Consider the following 26,706-nt stretch of genomic DNA (forward strand, 5'->3'; position numbering starts at 1 on the left):
GAGATTCTGAAACAAAGTCTTTATTTAATGTTTGCAACAAAACAGTGGAAATGAATCATTTGGCAAATACTGATAAAACATTAGGGTTTAATATGGAATAACTGAAAGAAAATGTTGCTCTAATCAACCAGAAGGGCACAATTTTACCGTTTTCATGAAAGTCCTTTTCCCTATAAGTGTTGTTAACATATCCCAGTAGCATCTGAGAGCTTGGATGGATCAGGCATGCCATTTCTGACTGTTTGTATACAGAAGGGAGACTGTAAGCAGACAGTTTAAAGGTTTCAACAAAGGTAGCGTGCTCCACAAATACTGGTTTTTACGAGTGCCATTTGGAGGCCCTAGGCTATCTGTGGCAGAAATTCAACCTTGCTTAGGGACTTTTAAAAGGACAGTACAACAAGGTGGCCATCAGTGCAGTCCAATAATACAAAGGGGGTTGGGGTGCTGATAAGTAGCTGCAATGTAGTAATGGATTAAATACATTTACAGAAAGTGTGCAGAATTTGTGGTATGGTAGAGTTTTGCACAAATTAATCTACAGGAGGGAGCAGCACAAAAATACATTATTAGAGCAAGTTTTAGGTCCAGGATACTAAGGAATGAATGCAACTGCAGAAAGTAGGGGGCAAAAAAGGGATGAGTTAATGTAGAGAACCTATGTGGACAGAAAGCAAGAACATAGAAGCAGCAGTTATTTTAAAATAAAAGAGGCATATAATGATTGCAGTGGCTTATATGACTGGTAGATCAAATTAGGAGAGAAAGAAGAGGAAAGAGTAAAGGTAGGAAAATGAAAACATGGCATTTGTATCATTTCACGACCCTGGCAATCTGATTTCACTACTATCATTCAAAAAACGTAATTTTAACTAGGGATGCATGGAATCCAGGAAACGGTTTGGGATTCAGCCTTTTTCAGCAGGATTCGGATTTGGCCAAATCCTTCTGCCCGGCCGAACGCTAGTTTGCATATGCAAATTGGGGGCGAAGAGGAAAATCATGTGACTTTTTCCACAAAACAAGGAAGTAAAAAATGTTTTCCCCTTCCCACACCTAATTTGCATGTGCAAATTAGGATTCCGATTCAGTTCAGTATTCGGGCGAATCTTTTGAGAAGGATTCGGCTGAATTCAAAATAGTGGATTCGGTGCATCCCTAATTTTAACTTTAAAAGAAGGGGGAAAAAAAGTAGAAAAGGAACATCAGAAAAACTGGAAGGGAAAGGCAGGGCTAATGCTGATAGTAGAGTGCACAGGGGAGAAACAGCTGCATAAAATAGGAAATACACAAAAATAGTAAGCAAAGAAAAGATAAACAAAATTATTTTAGTGACATATTCGCAGTCATAATATTCTGTCATTTTATGTATTATAACAAACAGAAGAAACAGGCAGCAATTTTTCCATATTTGATTAAAAAAATCAGGAGTGTATAAACACCCCGAGTCCCCTTGCAATAATATTGTCAAGTCTTGCCAAAACTTTATTTCCAAAGTCTTATAGTTTCTTAAAAGACAGGTTTCCATAGGTTTGGGCTGAATTTATATTTGCTGTTCTGGATGCTCCTGGAATTTTGATAACGGATCCTGCTTAAATGATGGTCCTCAAACAGTAGCTCAAATTACATACAGGCATTTTTCATATACTGATAAATATAATTTCCAGATTGTACAAACCAACATCTCCCTTGTGTGGATAAATATTGAGTGCATCAACACCATTAGAAAACTTCCCATGCATAAGTAAACCCCTTCTCCATGCCAGCAGTTCTATAAACATTCTTGTCCACAGAGCTCAGTGCAATATGAAGACCCTCGGACATGGTTAGAAAAGGCTAAACTATAGCTTAGCTTTGTGCTAGTACTGGAAAGACACTGGAGAGTTATAAGTCAGTAGGGATTACTAATGATGGTAATATGAATATGTCCAGGTTTCATGCTTTTTTAGCACCATGCTGACTTTTGTCACGTATGCAACTTGACATTTGTGATTAAGACTTTCTGCTATTTCCTAATTAATGCTTTCTAAAACCTTCTCCAGATAATACAGGACTCAAGTAAAAGTACTTGCATAACAAAAAGACTGTCAAGAAATCGGATATCTTAAATAAAAATAAAATTGGAATATGTGTGCCTGTGTTCTTCACAATTAAATCTGCAGCAATGAGTTAAGAGTCAAGTGAGGTTTGCTTAGTACTATAGCAACATTTGCTGCCTGTGACACAACTGTAGTGCATTGTGGATTTAAGGTCATCTCTTTGATTTCAATGAAGATTTATGGTATGGTGTGCATTTTTTCTTCTCATTTGCCTTGAAGTAGGAATAGGATGACTGTCCAGGGAGCAATGGATCTGGATTTTCTGCCATCATTTTCAGTTTAGCTTCAATGGCTTTAATCTTGGCGCTGACACTAAAATTAAGAAATTAGAACTGGATTAACTGGGTTTTTAGATGCAAATCACCTAAACAACTGTAATGCATAATAACATTTAAAAACGAGGTCCAACTCAAAACGGGTTTGTTTTTATTGTATTGGTACTCTGCTCTCCTCCAACAAAGGTTCCAGTACCCACAATGCTTTGCATAGTTTGTGATTAACAGATCTGCAAATAAGGACGTGTGAAAGACACTGTGGGAACTAAAATATTGGCTGGAGCTGATTTGTGATACATATTTTCTGTTACTAAGATGGTAATAAGCAAAAATAAACCAATTTTCATTTAATTTAGCAATAACTTTAAAATCATTGAACATTTTGAATTGGCGTGGGAACATGGCGTAAAATTACATTTTGTCATTATACAAAGAAGAAAAAACAAAGCACTCACTATTCATACGGCAACTTATTTATGTTTTCCAGGATTTCACAACAGTTTTTGGTGGTCCCACTAATTTATAATACTTTTTAACGGGTGCTTTTCCAGGATTTTACTTCATGTTTTTCCAAATTTTACACCAAAGTGTATCGTGAGTCTAAAAATGTCTGTTTTTTACAGCCCTCAAAGCATGTCATTATCAGATCCTTGTGATATTTAATACTTTCAGTCCTATATCATATACTGTATAGATTCTCTAAGCACCGACAACCTAAAACTAGTATTCTAGTTACTGATTCTTGAGAATCTACCACACTTATTTCAAGTTCATTCTCCCTTTACCAGTAGTAAATTAGCTTCCTGTTGAACAGACGAGTGTTTAATCGGCATAAGCTATTCTGGTTCAACCCACTGCCTAGGGATAGTAGCTTCCTTTTCCTGAATACTTAGAAAGACATGGGTTACTTAAAGGGGATCTATCGCGAAAATGTAAATTTAATATCGGCTTCATCTCACTGAAATAAGACACTTTCTAAATACAGCAAACAACGTTGTGCTCACCACTAATTTTTAAAACTATTAGGCGAGGGTGCAATGAGGCTGTGATCACAAAATACATATAGACAAATACAAGAGTCCTCTGCACTCAATCCATTATCAATATATTTAAGACATTGAGACATTTTGTGCATAAAGCTACTAAAAAATGCCTTAAACTTTAAACAAAACAGGGATTGTTTGTCCATATATTGCAATATAATTAAGCTGGCCAACTACTTCAAAGTCATCCCATATCTGGCCAGTCCTACGCTCAAATTGCATCTGATTCATTAAGAATTCCATTGCTTCATTATAGATTTTACAAAGGGACTAAGTTTTACCTGCAACTTACTAGCTGCTTTCAAAGTAAAACTCCCAAACTTGGTTGCCCTTTTATTAGCCACCAGTGGGATAAATATATTGATTAAAATATATTGATAATGGGTTGAGTACAGAGGACCTCTTGTACGTTCTAAATACAATCAATTAAAAATTCTGTAATCAAGTTAGTCTTCAGTTTCTCACTCCCCACAACCTGTCACTCTTCATGCGGAGGTCTGGGTCCGATTTTGATTGACAGTTAGGTCTAATATATTTTTTAAGGGGGATCCCTTTCTTAGCAGAATAACTCAAATAACCAACTCAAGCACAAACAAAAGGTAACAAAATAACATGCAGAGAAACAGGATCTCCATCTGAGCCAGTTATTTTTAAAGAGTCGATACCTAGGTTAAGTGTGCAAACCCCCCAAAGTGCTGTATTAGACCTAACTGTCAATCAAAAATTGACCACCTATTGCATGAAGACAGAATGAAAAGAGACAGGTTGCTGAGGGGGAGAGTGAAGAGTAACTTGATTATTTCATAAATGGTACAGAATTTTTAACTTATTATATTTAGAATGTTTCTTATTTCAGTAAGATGAAGCTTATATAAAATGTTCATTTTCGCAATAGATCCCCTGACTGCTCCAGAGTCTGGACCTCCTACTAATATACAATGCATCATCATAGTGGAGGGCCGTCTTCCAAATAGGTGGCCTGAACCTGATAATCAAGCAAGTGCTTTATTGCTTACAAATATGGTAGAAACATGCCATGCCCTTAAATTAATTTCTACTGAATTTTAATTTTAGCAAGACCTGCCATGCCTTTACCTACCTATTCAAATGAAACATGAATCCAATTATTTATTCATTAAAACATCCATACTTCTTATAAAGGCATTTACAAATCTCAGCTGTCAATCATATACTGGAAAGTGAAAGGCAGTTACTTTCGCTTTTTATTCTGAACTTCCTGTATATCACTGGATTCTTTTCACTCACCTTTCACTTTCTCTATAAATATGTATCCTGTGCATAGGAATGGTCATCAAGTCCTGATTTAGGCACATAAAACAAGATTCTGTAATTATGCAAATCTTGTTTTAATGTTTGATTTTCACTTAATGGCCCATGCCTGCTTGTGTGATTGTCTATTCCAAATTGAAGGAAACAATTATATAACTATATAGCATAAGTAAAGTTTATTTTTCATGACTTGCACAATAAAAAAAGAATTTGGCATTGTGTTACAGGGTCCCCTTCAACTTACAAGTACCTTTACAAAAGCCAATTATATATGCCTGTACCATTTAGTCCTGTCTAATTAATATACCATTGCATTTGGGTTTTCTTATAGAACTTTATTTTGCTTAAATGCATTGGAAGTGTTACCAACAAAATCAACGTAATGACAACACAAACTAGCCATCAAATTTTTTAAGCTGAATGGAAATACCAGTACTTAAATGATGAAAAAAATTGGGACAGTAGGATTTAAAAATAATTTCACTTAAATTCTCAGGGTCTTTGCAACACAAAGCAGTATTTGGGACCATGTTCTATGAAAATATTGTTCTAGCCTACTATTTAGCAACTTAACAGAAACAGCTAAATAATCGAGCTTTTAATAATGATTCACATTAACGAAGATTAAGTACCTGGTCATTTTAGGGTAAGGCCAGACGAGGAGATTCGGCGAGATTTTGTCGCCTGGCGACTTATCGCCACGTCTTTTGCGCGACTATCTCCCCGAACTGCCTCAGCGTTTTTTCGCCATAGGCTACAGCGCAAAATCGGGAGTTGCCTCACGGCGATGTGTTTTCAATAGTCGCCCGAAGTTGCCTAATGCGCCTGCATTAGCGCAAACGATTTTGCGATGTAGCCTATGGCAAAAAAACGCTGAGGCAGTTCGGGGAGATAGTCGCGCAAAAGACGTGGCGATAAGTCGCCAGGCGACAAAATCTCCCCGAATCTCCTCGTCTGGCCTTACCCTTAATTTTAGGGGAACAATTTAGATCTTTCATTAGCCCTGGTAAAATACTTCTGTTTTAGGAAAAGATTAGTGGTTTTTACCTTTTGCACAACAACTGCAGAAGCATCATACTCACCTTAGGGTAGATTGAGTTGGTTCTGTGCTTGAAGATGGCTCAAGACTGATCGGTAAAACTTTTTCATTTTTACAGTTATCATATCTCTGATAAGATGATAAAAAATACAATATATACATATATAAATAATGAATATGTTAACAGAGAGATGTGTAATTAAGCATGTAACAAATTACACTAAATGATTAGCTATTAATTATCATACCTGGCAGACAGCTACTGCATTCACTTTATGTCTTATACCAGTAAGATTTAAGCAGTTTTGCCCAACTCAAGATCCTGGAACCAAATGTGATCCCTTAAAGATACATACTGTAGCACAACACACTTTTAAGTATGACATGGTTTTTTTTTGACATTCAGGGGGTTATTTATCAAGGTCAAGTAGTTTTTTTTTTTTTTTTTACCTCGAATGAACTCAAATGGTATCTTATTTGAGAAAAACCCCAATTATGAGAGTTTGAGTCCCGCAACCAGAAAACTCGAATTCATAGTTTTCGTCGAAAAAAAAACTTTGAATCATTCGAGTTTTTGGGCAAGACCCTCCAAAAAGACTCGAACATCCTCAAATGGTTCAAGGGACCTCTGCTATTGACTCCAACATGACCTCAACAGGTTTTATATGGTTAATTTCCAGATTGAAGCTTTTTCCAGGGTGAGGGTACAATAAATCTCAAATATTAAAAAAAATCCCTCAAAACTTAATAAATTTGCTCCTCAGTGTGTCACGATCACAGAATGCTTCCTTTCCAACAAATCAGAACATCCAATGTCTGTCCTGTTAAGACCTACAACAATTCAGGTGAAAAATAGTAAACCACACAAACAGTTGCATGTTCTTATTGGAAAACTCACTGCCAAGCTTCAAACTGTCCGCACAATAAACAATTGTTAAAAGCATTGATTATTTATGGGCAAGAAGTTCAGCACAACCCTAACATTACCATGCATCAGCTGTACTGGTGTAAAGATAACTGCTATTGGACTGTTGAGCAGGAGATAAGGGATATCTTGAGTGTTGAAACATGCTTCACAATATGGTAGTTCACCAAATATGTCTAAGGTAGGCATATGCAGGACAACAATATCTGAAGATGTCAAGGTCTGGGGCTGTTTTTTATGGTTTGGGCTAGGGCCCCTGGTTCCAGTAAAGTAAACCTTAATGCTACACAAATACAATTACATTATTGACAATTCTGCCTGTTACAGTTTCATTATTACTTCAGTGCAATAAGTCTTTTGATTTGCTGTGACCAGGGTGGAAGACCCAGACTTGCCTACATAAGAACCTAGCATGGTCTTCCCACCAACAATGCTCCAACATCTAGTGAAAAACCTTACCATATAATAGTAGAGATTATAGCAGCAAATGGAGGACTAATTTCATATTAATACCCTTGATTTCAGAATGAATTTTGCAAAGGCAGGTAAAATATTAGATGAAGTTGAAAACATCAAGATCAACTTTTATATCCAAGTGAAAACTGTCTAAAGTCTATCTGACACTGATGATAGGGAAAAAAAACCTCTCAAATATGCCTCAAAGGGGGAAAAAACTCTTCCTGAATCCAAGATGGCAATTAAAACAATCCCTCAATCAACTTTGTACTAGGAAAAGTCTCCATTCTTCCAGAAGGCTTTCCACTAAATGCTGGAACATGGCTGTGGGAATTTGCTCCTAACCAGAACATCAGCAACATTGGGCCATATTGCCTGGCCCACAGAGTGCATTTGGTGAAACAGAAAACACTTCCCTCTAGTTGGAAGCACACCATTCTTTAGAATGATTTCCATTTACTGGAATTAAGGAATCCTGCCAAAAACAGTAACAAATAAAAAAAAAAACAGCCCCAAACCCACCACAAAACTTTAAAGTTAGTGTTCTCCTGGCAGACTGCCAGGTGGTAAAGTGCAAAACATCCCTCCAGAGAACAATTTTGGGAAGCTTTACTACTCCCAATGCTTGGTATGCTGTATTGTGATCTTACACTTGTGTGCAGCTGGTCTTAGAAATCTAGTTCATGAAGTGTATGACAAACAGTTTTTGTGCTGGTAGCAAGGCTACACCCAAGGACAGGCAGGTAACTAGTATTAATTGTTTTAGCTTTTTTTTTACTGTCCTTGAATGTGAGTTTGTTTTATTTTCAGATCTTTCTTTGATTAGTGCAAGAAATAAATACATTCATATACAAAGTCTGTTCTACACAAGTCTTATTAATTGAACTAATGTTGAAAAATAGTGTATACTGTCATTTTAAATACTCACCAACACTAGAGATGAATGTAGAATCAATAATGTGTAACAGTAATCAGTAATTATTGCAAGTTTAAAAAGAGAATTATCCTAGTTCAGGGGTGTCCAAACTTTTTGCAACGAGGGCCAGATTTGGTGAGGTGAAAAAGTGTGGGGGCCGACAATAAAGCCGGACATCCATTCCAAGGTAACTAGCTTGCGATCAGGATCATTCACTTCTGGAGATGGATGCGTACACAGCGTTTAGGAAGCGGAGTCTGTTTGGACTTTTTCTGCGCGCCTCATTTAAAGGAATCATAGCAGTAATATTTGGGCACATTAGTCATTAGTGAAATGATCTGGAACTCGGTCTATACTGCTGCCTGTGGGCTGAAGGTGTTAGTAATAGACACGTACTGGCACGTAGTGACGCAATGCTCTCGCATACTTCTTTAGTTTACTGTACTGGCAAATCAGTATGTCTTTTGCAACTTCAGTCCTAAAGAAGTATGTGAGATTGGCGCGTCACTACGTGGCAGTACGTGTCTATTGCTAACACCTTCAGTACACAGGCAGCAGTATAGACCAAGTGGCAGATCATTTCACTAATGTGCCCAAATATTACTGCTACAGCTACGCGGCCACATTATCATTAATTTCATGACAGAGGCTGGGGGCCATTGTAAATTTGAAAACGGGCCGCAATTGGACCCAGGCCTGACTTTGGACATGCCTGTCCTAGTTGTTTCCTAACACACCTGACGAAAAAAAGTCAGTATTCACAGATCTGTGTGCTTTTTTTCTGACTTGACAACCACAAGTCAAAAATCTATAATGAAATTATTATAATTATAGTTTTTATAAGTTTCATTAGTAGCAGTTGCTGGGCCTCCAGTTAGAAAGTCCCGATTGAGAATTTTGCAGCACAGTGTAATAAAACACACCACACAAACACATCCTACTTCTTACATTTTGCATCATTTACCTTAATTTGTGCATGGGCCCATCTTACCACAAGTTTCTTGGAAAGGGCCATTTTCCCATTGAGACAATGTATTGCTCGCTCTGCTTCCTGCACAAAATAAAACACAAACCTTTGTTTTTAAAGAATATTAATTAAAATAATGGTCATTACAGCAGTCATCTGTTTATTGACTGGGATGACTTGCATCCAGCTACAGTATAGCATGTTTAAGACCAAAACCGACTCAACAAAATTCAGATATATACTTCTTACTTACTGCTTTTGTCTCAAAGTTTACAAAACAGTATCCTCTGGGCTGTCCTTCTAGTGGTCCAGATTTGTGAAACAGAAAATCAAATTGCTTTACTTTTCCAAATTTTTGAAGCAGTTTTAAAAGGTGATACCTGTTCAAAAGAAAATATCTTAAATATATTAAGGGTGTTAATAATGCCCCTACCCATCACTTCATACTGCAATATCCTGGCCCGGATTTGCGGTGAGGACGCAAAGGCCCGGGCCTAGGGCGGCATAAATTAAAGGGCCGCATGCTGCCCAGCCGCAGGGATAGTTGGCTCCATTGTGGAGCACTAAGATGCTTAGATGCTTAGATGCTTAATGATCCACAACAAAAGGATGTGCATGCGCACAATCCCGTTGGAAGGAGGAGGCACAGAGGACACTGGCCTCCAGGCACTCTCGGAAGAAATCTGCTGCTGGCAATATTAGTAAATTGTGATAATATGGGAAAAATGTTACAGGAGACATGAGAACAAAGGGGAAATCTACTGTAAATAGCGAAGAATGTAGATAGGAGAGCACTGTTATGAATTCAGAGAGAAGCATTTTGCACTTGTTTTTGTTGCATATTGCTGTGTGCCATGGTTCAATCTCAGCATTTAGGAATAACCTAGCTACCCAATAAGGAACAAATGTCCACTGCATTTTAGTGGAGTAACAACATATTTTAGAGCTCACTCCTCTTCATATTTTTTCGTTAGCGGCCTATAATATCAAAGATTGCAAAACATAACAATAATAGGGATCATAAGTGATTAAGCCCCACATGATGGGACCCATTTACTCTTTGTCCTCCAAAATGCACAGATAGGAGCTATGAGAGATAACCAAATACAGTCTTCTGTAGTCCCAACACTTCAAATATGTCACCTGTGCCATCTTCCTTTTAGCATTCACTGGGAATATTTTTATTATAATAGTTGCCAATTTTCTTCAGCCTGACGATCAAGCAGTCACATATAAAAAACAAAGCTACTACAATTTAGCAATTTCTATTCTCTGACAAAGTGGAGGCCATTCTCCAATAACGATGTAGGAGCGTTCAGCATCTATACTTGATTTTTAACTTGAATATTTTATTGCTGATTTTTTCAACAGACTTCGTAAGTAGCCATTTGTCGTGGTAAGAATATCGGCTATTAAAGTATTGAATGCATTATTAAATTATTTTGATTTTCCTTATTTTCTGAAATGCAGAAAACTGCCTGATCGATGTTCATTCCAACTTTTGGTGATCCACTTGTGTTTTGCAATATACTTCACTGCTAGTGAATAATACACTATGGAAGTTTCTCACTTGTGCACTGTATTTTTCTAGCTACTGGAAAAATTCAATCCCCAGAAGTAGCAGACTCTTCATAATATACAAACTATAAAGTTCTTGAATCGCAAGAGCATACTGATAACTTTCCAATCAGTATAGATAGCAAATGTAATGAATAAGCCGACACACAATGCTGAAGTTTAAAGGGGTTATTTATTAAAGGTTGAGTTGACTTGAACCCGAAAAATTACGAGTTTTCAAGGGTTAAAAAAACAAAAAAAACAACGTTTTTTGCTCGAATCCAAAAATACTCCAGCTAAACCTTGTCGAAAACATGTTGAAATAAAGACAGAGGTCCCTTGAACCATTTGAAGATGTTAGTAGCCTTCATTATGTTCGAGTTTTTTTTTGGTGGGTTTCTCTCGAAAACTCAATTAATTTTGAATGTTTTGAGATTTTTTTTTATAATCGAAAACTTTTTTTTTTTAATTCGAGTTTTTCAACTGAATTCCCCGATTCAAGTTTTTTCCAGAAACCATTCAAGTTGTGAGTTTATCCAAGGTATAAAAAACCTCTAAAACTCAACCTTTGATAAATAACCTCCTAAGTGTTCCTAGAATATTTATTAAGTGATACCAGACATCAGAGAAGCAGAGCACAACATTTCAGGTATGTGGCTTTAACGTAAAGACATTTATACTGTTGTTTTTCTCTCCACTCCCATAGAGGGTTTTGGATGGATTGAATAGGATGAATATTTTAACCTTATTTGCAGACTTACATACTTATACTTTCATAACCTTTTGCAAGAAAGACTCACTCTGTTATTTTAGGATCCACGTTGCCAATCCACAAGCGATGACCATCTTGTAGAGAGCCTTCTGAAAGAATGGATGCATTTTCAAGTGGTAACATGTTAGTGTTGTGTTCCATTGACAAGGAGCTCTGAAAAGACAAGTAAAAAAAAAATGTATCTGCATGATCACATTGGTACATTACACTTCAAATCTATAACAAAAATACACTTTTTTCCCTATAGTCATACAGCTAAGTGACAAGTCCAACAAAAAATCTGTAGTATAATGATACACAGTTTTATGAAGTTAAAGTGGACCCGTCATCCAGACATAAAAATCTGTATAATAATAATCTTTTCAAATTAAATATGAAATCCAATTCCTTTTTTTTATTAAAGCGTTCATAGCTGTTGTAAACTCATTTAAAAATATCAGCTGTCAATCAAATATTGCCTGCCGCGCCTCTATGCCCGTGGCATAGAGGCGGGGCAGACAATTACTTTCACTTTCCATTCAGCACTTCCTAGATGTCACTGCTCTCCACACATTCCCCCAGTTCTCTTCACCATTTAATTCTGTAGCCAGGGCATGGGAATGGACATCAGGTCCCTCATTCTGGTGCACAAACAAGATTCTGAGATGATGCAAGGCTTGTCTTAATAACAGTGTCCACAAAATGGCTCCTGCCTGCTTGTTATAATTATGAATTCCCAGACTGATGGAAACAAGATTCAAATAATTTATACAGTGTAATTAAAGTTCATTTTGCTTGACTAATGTGATAAAATAGGATTTGAAATAATTTTTTTGGGTGACGGGTCCCCTTTAATAAAAGATGCCTTTTTACTGAACCTTAAAAAAGCCAGGATATCTGTATTTTTTTTTATCAGATTAAGGTGTCAATGCTTTTGAACAGATATACAGGTAACAGCTTCAAAATCAGAACTTCATTTAAATGGATGTAATCAGTCTGTTTTATATCCCCCAAAAGCATTAGATATTTTTTCAAGTCTTTGGGGTTACTTAACAGAGTCACAACTAAAAAATCGCCAATGATAATTCTGCCTCACAACGCAACAACTGGTGCTGGTTTACCTAGCAATTAGATTTAAACAGCACATATGCATTAGAAAACAATAGTAAAAATCGGTTGCAACGGGCAACATATTGATGATATTACCGCCTTACGAAATTCCAAAATCAGCATTCTTGATCTTTAGAGGAGAACTAAACCCTAGCCCACCCTCTTCCTCTTTCAGGCTCCATCTATTCACCGTCTTCCTCTGTCTTCTAATAATCTTCTGTTGAGGTGGCCATCCACTATAACATCCGCACATCTGACATTATTGGACTTTAATCCTAGGGCCAAATGATCAGATTACAACGGCAGGAATAGTAGACGTTGGAGCAAGGAATTCCTTAACTAGGCAATGCTGTCCCAGATCTGATGGAAAAAATCAAACCCTCTGATCAACATCAGGCTGTTTTTTTGGCCAGATGGGTTCGTTGGAGGTCCCCATACACGGGCAGATAAACTGCTGAATTGGTCTAAAGGACCAGAGTCGGCTCATGGATCTTAAAGGGGTGGTTCACCTTTAAGTTAACTTTTAGTATGCTACACGTCGACCAATTATAAGCAACTTTTCAATTGGTCTTGTTATTTTTTTTTTTTTTTATAGGTTTTTATTTATTTGCCTTCTTCTGACTCTTTCCAGCTTTAAAATGGGGGTCACTGACCCCAACTAAAAACAAATGCTCTGTAGGGCTACACAATCATAGTTATTGATATTTTTTATTACTCATATTTCTATTCAATCCCTCTCTTATTCTTATACCAGTCTCTTATTCAAATCAATGAATGGTTGCTATGGTAATTTGGACCCTAACAACCAGATTGCTGAAATTGCAAACTGGAGACCTGCTGAATAAAAAGCCAAATAACTGAAAAACCACAAATAATAAAATCAGAATATCACTCTCTATAACATACCAAAAGTTAATTTGAAGGTGTCCTGAATCAGCTTTGACTGCAATTGCTCCCACAAGATCCATATCAAAGAAATGACAGACAAGTATAAGACAGGGGAAAATGGCACCTTTGAAAGCTGCTGCACAACTCTGCAGATTTATGGCAGATCAGCACACAGGGACACTTTTGAACAGAATAGATGTTGCTGGGAGGGACCTTGGAAGGGGGTAGTGGAGGGAGGTGGAGGAGTGTTAAAATGGGTTGGCTTTTTCTTTTAAATATAAGAATTTTACTAGAGAATATGGAAAACACATCTGTGTGTGTCTACCAATAACTTCATGTAAATTTAGTAAGGACTTTTAAAAACAATTGAATTAGAATGAAAAGTCTGTTTCCCTGGTTTTTACATTTTCCCGCAATTTACAGTTTTTCCACAGCCCCATAAAGGCAAGCAGTGGCTCCACCAACAACGCCCCCCACCCAGAATTTACATCCATTAGATGTCATCCCCTGGGTTCTACTGGTCATATAACACAAGTAAGCTATTATTGCCCATTGACTAATAACCTAGTATTGACCACTAATTGTATTGACCACAGTATTCAAAGCTCACAAGAAATAGAGCATGTATAATCCTCCTTTCACCACCCAATCCTCTAGCAACATTTTAAGTTGAAAGAGCCAGTTAATTTTCTTGCAAAGGCTTTAATGGGCCAGATCCAGTAGGCATAAACCTAGTGTAATTCTAGAGGGTTCTCGAGCTTACAGAAGCTGCATACTTCCTGAAGTGAAGGAAACGCATTGGCAACACCTAAAATTACTCACATGTTGGCACATTTGGTGGACCTGCCCATTGGTTCAGGAACAGTGGGCCAAAGTAGCCCTCATGCTGTAAAAATTATTTTGTACAGAATATATAGTGTAGAGTAAAGATATATGAGGGAAAGAAGTTACAAACAGGAAGAGTGGTTATTAAAGGGAGAGGAGGCTATGTACCTTACAAGATCAGAGAAATGTAATTGTTTTATGTATTGTACTGTACTTTCTAAAGTTGATGCAATAGATTTACTATACAGTGGTATTTAAGTTACAGTTAATACAATACATAGTTATTTTCTAAGCATATTTAAGTCTACTTCACTATACAAAGTTGGTATGACTGCGTATTTTTGCAGGCTGAGAGAAGCCTGTGTTGTGCTCACACACAGTCAAACTGAAGTCAGCCCAAATGCTTCATCTACACTGGGTGTGAGCGCACTGATTCAAATCAATAGAGCAGGGGCACTGAGCAGATCTGCTCTCTGAAGCTGGCCATAGACGCAAAGATCTGATTTTCGGACCGTGTGTGGAGAGTCCCGACATTTTTCGTCCAAAGGAGATCAGTCGTTTGGTTGATCGGACAGGTTAAAAGATTTCTGTCGGCTGCGGGTAATATCTCGTATCGTATGATTTTCAGAGGGAGACTGTCTTTGGTCGGACATAACTATCGTACGATTGCTGTCAGGGACAGAACATCGGCTGATCTGTTCTTTTGTACTTTATTTGATCGGAATGGTTATTGGCAGGTCAGGAGATGGAGAAGTCGGATTGTACCTTGATTCGTACGATCGGATCTTTGCGTCTGTGGCCAGCTTTAGCATGCAAAAATACACAGGCTAACAAAAGCCAGAGCCAACAGTTTGTGTGCCCACAGCTTGCGTCCCTGGCGTCCTATTGCTGCCTATATAGAGTAATCGGGTTCTGCAGAGTAATACTGGCATGTGTATGATTAATACAATGCAGATAGCTCATTTACTACAGTGTCCTACTAAAGCCAAAAGAAGACCTGGGTGTAGTGTATGTGAGTTTTGTTCTAAATAGCACATACATTTGTAAACCACAGCCACATCATTTGACTTTCAACTTCATCCTTGAAATCGCACTGGTTGTATGGAAGATATGTCTTCAAAAGACTGCTAGGCCCTCCAGTATAGGACACACAACAACTACAGACATGATGGGGACAAACAAGGGGCCCTTGTTTCCCTAATAACCGTGACTTCCTCTACGAACGCAAACACGACTGGTTAAGCTTAATAGCAATAGTAAAATACCTGCAACGAAACGATTAGACTCTAGAATATCATACAACTATTCGCCAACCTCTTCTTCCCCCAGATCTCGGCTTCAAAGCAAATGGTTTTTGCTGACGTCATTTGTAGCGCGCCTCAACTCACAGGCGTCGCATTCCAATGACAGAGAGGAGGCAGACAAACAAGCGAAAGACAAAGGTGGGACGAACGTGTCATCTGTTACAACAACGATTCTTTGGTTGGGCGGCATTATAGCTAGGTTATTAGATCTTATATCTGAAGTCTGGTGTCCATTCAACTCGTGTAATAATATGATAATAGCACGAGGAATCATCCAGGGACTGTGCAATGGATTGAATATACAATTTGCACGTGGAGAGGCTTCATGGGAATCCAAAGAAATAGTTAAAGGAGAAATTTACTTTAACAAAATGTATTAACATAAACCATTTTTAAAGGGGATGGCCACCTTTTGAAAAGTCCTACTAAATTGGTTGGACTTTGCGAAAGAAACATTTTGCCAATGACTTACTTACCAAAAATGTATTACTAAAGGGTTGGTTCACCTTCAAACAACTAGTTGTTTTCAGATAGCGACTTTTCCAATTACTTTCTATTTTTATTTTTCTAATATTGAAGTGTAAAGTGTATTTTTTCACCTTCCAAAGCAACTTTGGGAGAGGGGGTCGCCGACCCTGTAACTAGTTCTAAATTGATACATTTAGTTGATACATTTCTTATCTTTGTCCCTGCTGAACAGAATCTCTGAGTTTCATTACAGGCAGCTGTTAGAATTGATACAATAGTTGCTAATACTCCAGAGATGCTGCTGAGAAATGCATCAACTAAATGTTGCAAAATTGTAACAGTTTAGAGTCTGCACCTGAATTACTGAGCTGCCAGACTCAAACATCAGACAGGGGCATTCAACTTTAAAGGGATACTGTCATGGGAAAAACATTTTCCAAAATGAATCCGTTAATAGTGCTGCTCCTGCAGAATTCTGCACTGAAATCCATTTCTCAAAAGAGCAAACAGATTTCTTTTATATTCAGTTTTGAAATCTGACATGGTGCTAGACATATTGTCAATTTCCCAGCTGCCCCGAGTCATGTGAACTTCAATCACTCTTTACTGCTGTACTGCAAGTTGGAGTGATATCACCCCCCTCCCTTTTCCCCCCCAGGAGCCAAACAAAAGAACAATGGCAAGGTAACCAGATAGCAGCTCCCTAACAGAAGATAACAGCTGCCTGGTAGATCTAAGAACAACACTCAATAGTAAAAACCCATGTCTCACTGAGACACATTCAGATACATTTAGAAGGAAAAACAGCAGCCTGCCAGAAAGAGTTTCTCTCCTAAAGTGCAGGCACAAGTCACATGACTGGGGGCAGCTGGGAAATTGACAAAATGTCTAGCCCCATGTCAGATTTCAAAATTGAATATAAAAAAATCTGTTTGCTCTTTTGAGAAATGGATTTCAGTGCAGAATTCTGTTGGAGTAGCACTATTAACTGATGTGTTTTGAAAAAAACATGTTTTCCAATGACAGGATCCCTTTAAACTTAGATTTTGGACAAGCAGTAAAAAATAAACAATGTAAAGTAACTGGAAAAAGTCTTTATTTCTGGGGAACAATCTGAAAACAACTGAACTGAAAAAAAGTGTTTGGAAGGTGAGCAACCCCTTTAAGTTGTATTATTACTAACTTTTAACATGTTATGGAATGGTCAATTCTAAGCAACTTTTGAATTGGTCTTTATTATTTATTTTTTTTTATAGTTTTTTTTTTAATTGTATGCATTCTTCCTCTGACTCTTTCCAGCTTTCCAATGGGGGTCACTGACCTCATCTAAAAAAAACAAATGCTCTGTAAAGGCTACACATTTATAGTTGTTGCTAGTGCTTCTTTGTATTACTCATCATTCTATTCAGGTCCTCATCTGTTCATATTATAGTCTTATTTAAATCAGTGCATGGTTACTAGGGCAGGGGTCACAATCACCGATCCATAGGCTGTGCCATACTGTGCCCTCTCTGGTCCCAGCTGCTGTCTACAATAGCTGCAAAAACAATCAAAAAGGCCCTAATTACCTGCAATCCCTGCTCCCTGACTCGCCGTTGCATGTCAACAGCTGTGTAAAGCTCAAGATGCTTTCTACTGATCGCGATAAGGACCAAAATACTGTTTGGACAGTTTTTTGGTAAGCCTGAAATGCACCCATGCATCTACATTCCCCCCCTCCCCCCTGGTCCTTGTAAAAGCTGTTTGGTTTGAAACTGTTCTGTGGTGCAAAAAAGGTTGGGGAGAGATCATCATAGATCATCAGGTTAGTGAATGCCCGGCCACTGCATAGTGTTGATTATATTGGCAACCAATAGGATTAGTGCTATGCAAGTAAAGGCAGACAGCGTTGCATTTGCAGTAGTGCCTAAATCCTTGCTGTCCTCCTGATGATTCCTACCTGCTGCCAATCTCAGCTGCTTTGTCCTTTTGTTTGACTTTAGGGTTGCCACCTGGCCGGTAGAAATGTTGCTTGATCCTGACGTTTTTAATAGGGAAACAAGATAAATATATAGGAAGGTCAGTTATTTTCCAGAAATGTGGCATCCCTATTTGATCTTATGTATAAAGACATAGTTAAATAAGGTTGAAAAAAGACAAAGTCCATCAAGTTCAACCCCTCCAAATTAAAACCCAGCATCCATACACACACCCCTCTCTACTTTTAATTAAATTCTATATACCCATACCTATACTAACTATAAAGCTTAGTATCACAATAGCCTTTGATATTATGTCTGTCCAAAAAATCATCCAAGCCATTCTTAAAGGCATTAACTGAATCAGCCATCACAACATCACCCAGCAGTGCATTCCACAACCTCACTGTCCTGACTGTGAAGAAACCCTACATTGCTTCAAATGAAAAGTTCTTTTCTTTTAGTGTAAAGGGGTGGCCTCTGGTACGGTGATCCACTTTATGGGTAAAAAGGTCCCCTGCTATTTGTCTATAATGTCCTCTAATGTACTTGTAAAGTGTAATCATGTCCCCTCGCAAGCGCCTTTTTTCCAGAGAAAACAACCCCAACCTTGACAGTCTACCCTCATAATTTAAGTCTTTCACACCTCTAACCAATTTAGTTGCACTTAGTCTCTGCACTCTCTCCAGCTCATTTATATCCCTCTTAAGGACTGGAGTCCAAAACTGCACTACTCCAGATGAGGCATTACCAGGGACCTATAAAGAGGCATAATTATGTTTTCATCCCTTGAGTTAATGCCCTTTTTATGACAGAACTTTATTTGCTTTAGTAGCCACAGAATGACCTGCCCAGAATTAGACAACTTGTTATCTACAAAATTGCATTGCAATAGGAAAAATATTCCTATTAAATAAATAAATCCTTACCTACTTTGCAAAAAGCAGATATCTCCTTATATGGACATTTTAAAAATGGAATTGTTTTCTTTCTCCCATATGATTAGCAGATTAGCTTTGAACCATAGGTCAACACAACCATATTTTTCAAGTCCTCCTGAATTACTTGCCCTCATCCAGTAACAGTCCCTTCACTTCCTGCCAGTAATTTGCACCCCAATTCTAACATATCCACTTCATTGAAATGCATAAAATTTTCGCCGAAATCCTCAGGCACAGAGGAGCAAGGAGCATGATCAGGGGCAGAACAAGGTAAAGAAATTCATCAAGCATAGATGGTTGAAAGGCATCCAAGACCACCTTCCACGTTTCCCATTAACTTCATAGCGAAGCCTTTAGCTACTAAGAAATATGTGAAGGGGAAAATAACTTAAAAATAAGTAAATTTAACATGTTTTATGGCACACTGCAGTAGTCCATTGTGGATAGAGTCTCTTACTGCTGCAGCATGCATGAAAAACTTATGCTATGTGTAATTCACGTTGCCATCATATTGTAGAACATAATAAATACAGGAAGCAACTGACACTTTGCTTATGCCCTTATATTAAATTTTGTGTGATATAATTTATTTTGTTTGATATAATATTAACTACATTATATCTTCTTCCCTGCATCAATGGAAGTTCAGGGGCACGCACACACCTTAGAGGGAACATTAGGATGAATAAGGTTGCAAGGATGAGAGCTGAACAAAAATTATATATAATACAAAAAGTCACAAAAAATATAATAAGAAAACCAATTGCAAAAGGAGTAGGTAAACTACTCCTTTAAACGATTCCCTTAAAAGATAATATATTCTGACTGAAGAATAGAATTTAAACTAATTCACAGCTGGCAAATGAGACTATCACTTACAATTTTATGAATTTGTTTCCAGACATGGCTTTAAGGTGCTTGTGTAGGCTGAAGCCTTTGGTGCTGCATTTAAGATCAACAACATCTTTGGGACCCCAGAGAAGTGTTTTAGCAGTGCAATCGCAAGAACATTCTATAGCCTTTATAAGTAGACACCTTGCCACAAAGAAAAGTAAAGGTATGTTTTATCACTGAAATATTTTGGTTCTCCATGTAACTCTGTTTACCAAGGTGGAATGTTCACATTGTTCTACATTTTATATATATATATATATATATATATATATATATATATATATATATATATATATATATAATATTAAATTCTTATAGATGGACCCGCACTCCAAATTCATGTGACATAAAAGGTTTTTATTGATTCATTACTTGTGCATCCAACGTTTCGGCCCACTATGAGACCTTTATCGAAATCCTTGATAAAGGCCCCATAGTTGGCCGAAACGTTGGATCCACAAGTGATTAATCAATAAAACCTTTTATGTCACATGAATTTGGAGTGCGGGTCCATCTATAAGAATTATACATTTGAATTTGACCCAGCACCCACAAACAGACGTTGGAGTTCGAGTGCAGGTACCATCTGGACTTTTATATTTAATATATATATATATCTGTATCTATATATATATATATATATATATATATATATATATATATATATATATATATATATATATATATATATATATATATATATATATATACTTTTCATTCCTGGGTGCAGCTCAAACCATAACCTACAACTGAAATGTAAACTAGTCTGATTTAAGGGGGGCTTTTCATAATGTCTAAAATCTAGAAAGAACCCCCCCCATATGTAACAGTAAACAAGCCTTTACAATTGTTTGATATTGTTTGATATCAACATGGGATTATTCTGGGAAAGCTAAAATTAAGTGCAAATCATTGTCATAGTAAAACAGAGAGCAAAATCATATAATCTGTTACCTGAAGCATATTTTTAGTCTAATACTTAGTGAAAATAGCTGCAAAGTCATGTACTTTAGCTCTACTTTTCTTTAAGACAAATGCCAAATTTGGCAGCCCCTTCCCTACTGAGAATGCTGGGAGTTCACAACAGCTAAAGGGCATTCTTCTTAAATTAAATTAAATTTTATTTTGCAAAGTCCAGAATAGTTTTATGCCATATAACTCGCATATTTACTGTTTTATACATAGCCAAAACTAAAGGGCAAGTTCAAGCAAGAGTAAATATAAATGCTGCCCTGGTTGAAGACATAATTAACCTGGAAGAAGTGAAACAAGAAATGAAAAGCATACTGGAGAATCTTAAAGAAGATTTTACTAAAAACTTAAGTATCCGAACTACCCCAGGTTAGTGTATAAACTATATAAAACTGTGCAGTGACAAAATTGTTCATTGTGTGTCTGTAAAAAGATCATTATTCTGTTAATATAAGTAAGCATGTATATAACTATATGGCTTTACTCCTAATCAAGAGCATAGAGCACATAGCACTGACCTAACAAAATCTCTAATGGAAAATGGATGGGTCATTGCACAACAGAATCTTAGCAGTTATCAATGTAATTGAACCTGCATATTGATTTCTTGGGTTTGGCTTCAATGAATTTGTGCTACAATTTTCATGTTTTGTTTTTAGTGTCAAAATTTAGCAAAAATATTTTGTATAGCAAATTCTTCACAGTTTTTACTTCAGTGTGCAATATTTTGGTAGTTCACATAATCTGTTTGATGTCCGCTGTTTCTTCTTTTTTCTCTTCTTTCGCTTAGGAGCATTTGATCACATTACAGTAACCACAGAAGATGGCAAATTCCCATTAAACCAGCTTGGGCAAATCTCCTTGAAGTCCCCTCAACTTTTTATAATTAACATGGCTAGTTTCCCAGAGGTAATAAGTATCCTATTTTACCAGAAGCCTGATAAAATTATAAAAGCTTCTGTGTTTGACATGTTATATGAATGTATGGGATCACATACTGTAGCTGCTAAAAGGAAGGTATGTTTTAAGACTGCTATGTTAATGGGAGATGGAATAGTTATAGTTAAAGGAACAATTATATTTAAAGTCACTAAGGCACACGAATTTCTATTTTTTTCACAAATCAAAATGTTTCTCTATAAATTTGTATTTTTTTTTTATTCCTCTAAAACTCTAAGGGGCCCATTCACTTCAAGTTCGAGTGAAGGAATAGAGGAAAAAAAGTTTGAATTTCGAATGGTTGAATATGGCTACTTCGACCATCGAATGGGCTACTTCGACCTTCGACTACGACCTTCGAATCGAACGATTCGAACTAAAAATCATTTGACTATTCGATAATCGAAGCACTGTTTCTTTAAAAATTTCTTCGACCCCCTGGATTTTTTAATTAATCATTTGTAGCGCTACTCTTCCTTTAACAAAAACAAATAATATGCTATAAATAAAGTCAAGTACTGCAAATTTGTATTTGTAAAGTAGCACCCAGGACACTCCATATTCAAAAATAACATTTTGAGAATAATTCATCATAGTAATTCATAATTTTATGAAAGAAAGATCATATCAAACAAAATTTACAGAACAGTGTAGTTAGTCGGGGACCATGCTTTTTATATAAGCACCCATAAGCTGGTGCCTAGGGTGGCTCCTCCAGCATACTTGTGGTTCACATACATACAACCCTGAATAGTTTTTTTTTTTTTTTTTAAACATACATTTTGTTTAAACTAATGATTGGTTTTGGGAGTTGTATTCCAAGTTGGCCATTTTTTTTGGCATTTTGCACACTGTGTGGTGCAATGTGCAAATAGCCACAGGCCTCTGTATTTTGCGGAGGCCTGCTTTGAGAGCAGAGACCTGTGTCTCCCTTTACTAATACAGCACTGACTGCGGTAGTCCGTGAGGGACAGATGGAGGGGTCACATAGGCGCCAGCCCCCTACCTTGCAGGCCATTTAGAGTTAAAGTAAGGACATGGCTTTGCTTCACACCTTGATATTGCTCTCTGCAGTGCCATATTTTTACTGTGGTGCAAGTGTTCTGTAAGCGAGTACTAATGGTGTGCATTAGTGCCTCTGGGGTTTATAAATTAGCATTTACATTCCTTTTGCAGAAAATTGGAGTCAGATGTATATGGGCGTGTTTTCATTTTTCCCCCGGTGAACACTGTAACTGGCATGCAGAGGCAAATAAGTCATTTTTGGGTGTAGCACTGCTGATTATTTTAATTGTTGCCTGTATTGAAAAACAAATTAAACTTGTTCTTGATCTTTTATTCTAGAGTGCAGTAGCAGCTGTGAATGCATTAAGAGAGAGCCACATGAACTTAAACCCCGAACTTGATGGAACAATTATCAGGGTTCCAGTTCCTCAGTAAGTATTTAAACCCTTTCCAAAACTATATAATAATTCTGCATTCCAAATGGATACGGGGACCTTAGAACATTACTTAGCCCCATGTTACAAACCTACTGGACAAATGTCACAGAAGTAAAATAATGGGAGAACAAATACAAGTCAATTCCTTAACAGTTCTATTATTCCATAATTATGCATGAACTGATTGTGTGAAAAAAGATTTACTTTTACAATTGCTGATTGCAGCTAAAGCTCAAAATCCACTACTCTGGAGAAGCAAAAATATCCCAAACAAAGATAAATGGTTCCAAATTGTAAATTACATATATTTAATGGAAGAACTAATGGCGTATTTAAACAATAAATATGAATCATATGCCACTGTATGGCTACCCTGGAAAGAATATCTATCCAGCATAATAACCAATATGTAGAGAGACCCCACTGATTATAGCTGGACAACACCCTAAAAATGTGACTATATTTGGTTTCAAGAAATGACAATACTATGTTAATTTATAACTTACTTATAATGAATATCTTACTCGAGTTATTCATCCAGCTAAATCTAAGAAAAGGAAAGAGAAAAGAAATAGGTTATATACAACTATACCTTACCAAATAAGATGAAAGCAAGGCAGTAACAGTTAATTAAGTTCAGTTAAGTTAATTTAAGTGTGACGATTACTAAGGATGTATAATGATAATGGAAATGTAAACATTGACAATGTTTGTGAATCAATGAATTTGATATATGTACAAATAATACTGTGTAAAACGATACATTCTTTTGATGTGATAATATTTCTTGATCAATAAAACTGAATACACAAATAAATATTTCTGCATTCCTTGCATTAAGCCTTCAAAAAAAATATTGCTCAATCTAGAGTTATGTCTGCTAATTGAATATAAATTCTTAACATGCCCAGATTTGGTTGGACAGTTTGGCCAATTTTAAATATAATGTCTGACCATCTGGCCTGTAGGGGATCTGTTGAGACCACACTATAGCTGTCTGTATGTATATTTTATTGCTTTTTACTTTAGATGCAACCTGGGTGGCATGGAGTGGTAACTGACACAATGTATTTGATTAAAATCCACCTGTCACTGCACCTCTCAACTGGAGTGAATGACAATAAGAACAGCTATGATTGGGCACATTGCCTCTTAAAAACTCTTGTGGCAATTTTAGGCCTCAAGCATGTTGGTATCAGCAATGTTATACCAAATCAATGAGAGAGACTTATGAAATGCAAGCAGGCCATCTACTGTGCTGTTTCCTATAGTTTTGACATATGCTTTATCTCTGTCTATAAATGTATTTCGTTTTTTTGCACTGCTTATACACAGCATTTTACAATAATATTGTAACATACCAGCATCTTACTATAAATTAACAAACAAGTTAGAATTAGTACTTGATGTTAACTAAGCATAAATCCATGTTTTTGAAAAAACTATCCTATTATTAAAGGCAATCAAATAGAACCAAAACCAATAATCTAAACTCCAATAGTAAATGAATGTAAATATTCTCTTGTCTGAACACTTTTTCAATATACTTCTAGGTGCACAGTTCTGCACATACTGATTAAAGTGTATATACTGTATTGTTTAATAATTGCCTATTTACAGTACAGACTGGAGAGACACCTTTTAATTATATAGTGGCTTTGGCAAGCCACTTAATATACAACACCTCAACCCACTGTGCTGCACAGGCATCATCCATCTGTTATTAGCTACGATAGACATCATCCGTGATATGTATCACCTGACCTGTGATGCAGAGCTTTGTGCAAGGCTGGTACACACAGCATCCTGTAAGTTCTATATATAGTTTATATTTAGTGTATAGATAGGTCCTACTTAAAGGAGGATAGATAGAATGGCCTACTTAAAGGAGAACCAAACCCTTGCTACTAAAATCCCCTACCCCCTACCCTACATAGACCCCCCTCCCTGCTCCCCCCAGCCTAGGCGCTACCTTTGCTAAATGCCCCTAGCTCTTTACTTACCCCTCAATGTAGATTCTTTCCAGGGGAGTTCACGGGCGCCATCTTCAGCCGTTTCAGTAATCTTTGGGTCTTCTTCCAGTGCTTCGGCAACTTCCGTGACTTTCGGCGCATGCGCAGTTTTTGCAAAACAGAAAATTGCTCCAACTGAGCATGCTCCAATACAGCACTTCACAAAGATTACAGAAGAGAAGAAGATGGCTGCCATAAACTCATGCCCTGAATTTGCACCGAGGGTTAAGTAAAAAGTTAGGGCATGGGTGTCCAAACTTTTTGCAACAAGGGCCAGATTTGGTGAGGTGAAAATGTGTGGGAGCCGACCATTCAGCCTGACATCCATTCCAAGGTAACTAGCTTGCGATCAGGATCATTTACTTCTGGAGATGGACGCGTATACAACGTTTAGGAAGTGGAGTCTGTTTGGACTTTTTCTGCGCGCCTCATTAAAAGGAATCGTAGCAGTAATATTTGGGCACATTAGTCATTATTGAAATGATCTGGCACTCGGTCTATACTGCTGCCTGTGTGCTGAAGGTGTTAGCAATAGACACGTACTGGTACGTAGTGACGCGCCGCTCTCGCACACATCTTTAGTTTACTGTACTGGAAAATCAGTACGTCTTTTGCAACTTCAGCCCTAAAGAAATATGCGAGATTGGCACGTCACTCCGTTCTAGTACGTGTCTATTGCACACAGCACACAGGCAGCAGTATAGACCAAGTGGCAGATCATTTCACTAATGTGCCCAAATATTACGGCTACGCGGCCACATTATCATTAATTTCATGACAGAGGCTGGGGGCCAGTGTAAATTTGAAAACAGGCCACAATTGGCCCCGGGCCTGACTTTGGACATGCCTGAGTTAGGGGCATTTAGCAAAGGCAGTACCTAGGCTGGGGGGAGGAAGGAGGGGGGTCTATGTAGGGTAGGGGATTTTAGTAGCAAGGGTTTACTTCTGCTTTAAGGTGAAACAAATAGGCATCTATATATTTTGGAAGAAAGAAACAATGCATTGGTTTTACCGCAGGTGATTTCAGTTATTTCCAATGGAGATGCATTTTCAGGAGATTTGTTGCCCGCAGTCGTGCATTTTTATCCCTGTCGGCTACTGCCCTTAACTAACAGGCCTTTGACTGCCTTTGAAGATAAGGTTCTAAACTATTCTAAGCCCAGTTAAAATGTGTAATTGTATCAGGGAAGGCTCCCAATTTTTCCTATACAGTTTTTAGAATTTTGCCACTAGTTGCATGGGCAAGAGCATTGTATGTACAGTATACTCCATAACACTAACATAACAGTGTTAACCTTCACCACCATTTACAGGGTAACGAGGGAACACAGAGAAAATTTAACAAAACTTGCAAAACAATTCACCAACAAGGCTAAGGACTCCCTGCGCAAGGTCCGCACAGGGGCAGTACACGAAGTTAAAAAATGCAAGGAGGGAGTGTCGTTAGACACAGTAAAACTGCTGGAAAAGCAGGTAATATAAATATATTATTGGTAGTCATTGGATTGCCCATTTATATATTCTGTTTGCATTTAATTGTTTTATTTGAATACCTACTGCTTTTCAAGGAAATAATTCCTATTTGTAAAGTTTATATTTGTTTTTAGTAAATAGTAAAGTACAAAAGTATGGTAT

At 37.3% G+C, this 26,706-nt stretch overlaps 2 protein-coding genes across 8 annotated transcripts in view; one reads left to right on the forward strand and one right to left on the reverse strand.

The window, feature by feature from the left end:
- Window positions 1–15,588, reverse strand: rbm18.L (RNA binding motif protein 18 L homeolog). 6 transcript variants are annotated; one of them, XM_018229042.2, is made up of 7 exons: window positions 15,407–15,535; window positions 12,619–12,703; window positions 11,368–11,492; window positions 9,264–9,390; window positions 9,008–9,094; window positions 5,790–5,875; window positions 5–2,411 (listed from the first exon to the last, which is right to left on the reverse strand). In XM_018229042.2, exons 2-7 carry the CDS (start codon window positions 12,679–12,681, stop codon window positions 2,252–2,254), a joined length of 648 nt encoding a protein of 215 aa, XP_018084531.1. In that variant the 5' UTR covers window positions 12,682–12,703; window positions 15,407–15,535; the 3' UTR covers window positions 5–2,251.
- The window catches only part of mrrf.L (mitochondrial ribosome recycling factor L homeolog), a 12,683-nt gene continuing 1,432 nt past the window's right edge, over window positions 15,456–26,706 (forward strand). Inside the window, exons 1-6 of one of the 2 annotated variants that reach the window (XM_018229597.2) lie at window positions 15,456–15,583; window positions 19,714–19,869; window positions 20,892–21,047; window positions 21,469–21,587; window positions 22,962–23,053; window positions 26,385–26,544. In XM_018229597.2, coding sequence (XP_018085086.1) covers window positions 19,716–19,869; window positions 20,892–21,047; window positions 21,469–21,587; window positions 22,962–23,053; window positions 26,385–26,544 — 681 coding nt within the window. In that variant the 5' untranslated portion in view covers window positions 15,456–15,583; window positions 19,714–19,715. Of the gene's footprint in view, window positions 15,584–17,571; window positions 17,592–19,713; window positions 19,870–20,891; window positions 21,048–21,468; window positions 21,588–22,961; window positions 23,054–26,384; window positions 26,545–26,706 lie in introns of those variants that run through there. The other variant, XM_041572506.1, reaches the window with a different exon arrangement.

Source organism: Xenopus laevis, chromosome 8L (genome assembly GCF_017654675.1).
Source record: "Xenopus laevis strain J_2021 chromosome 8L, Xenopus_laevis_v10.1, whole genome shotgun sequence".
In the NCBI taxonomy this organism is placed as follows: Eukaryota; Metazoa; Chordata; class Amphibia; order Anura; family Pipidae; genus Xenopus; species Xenopus laevis.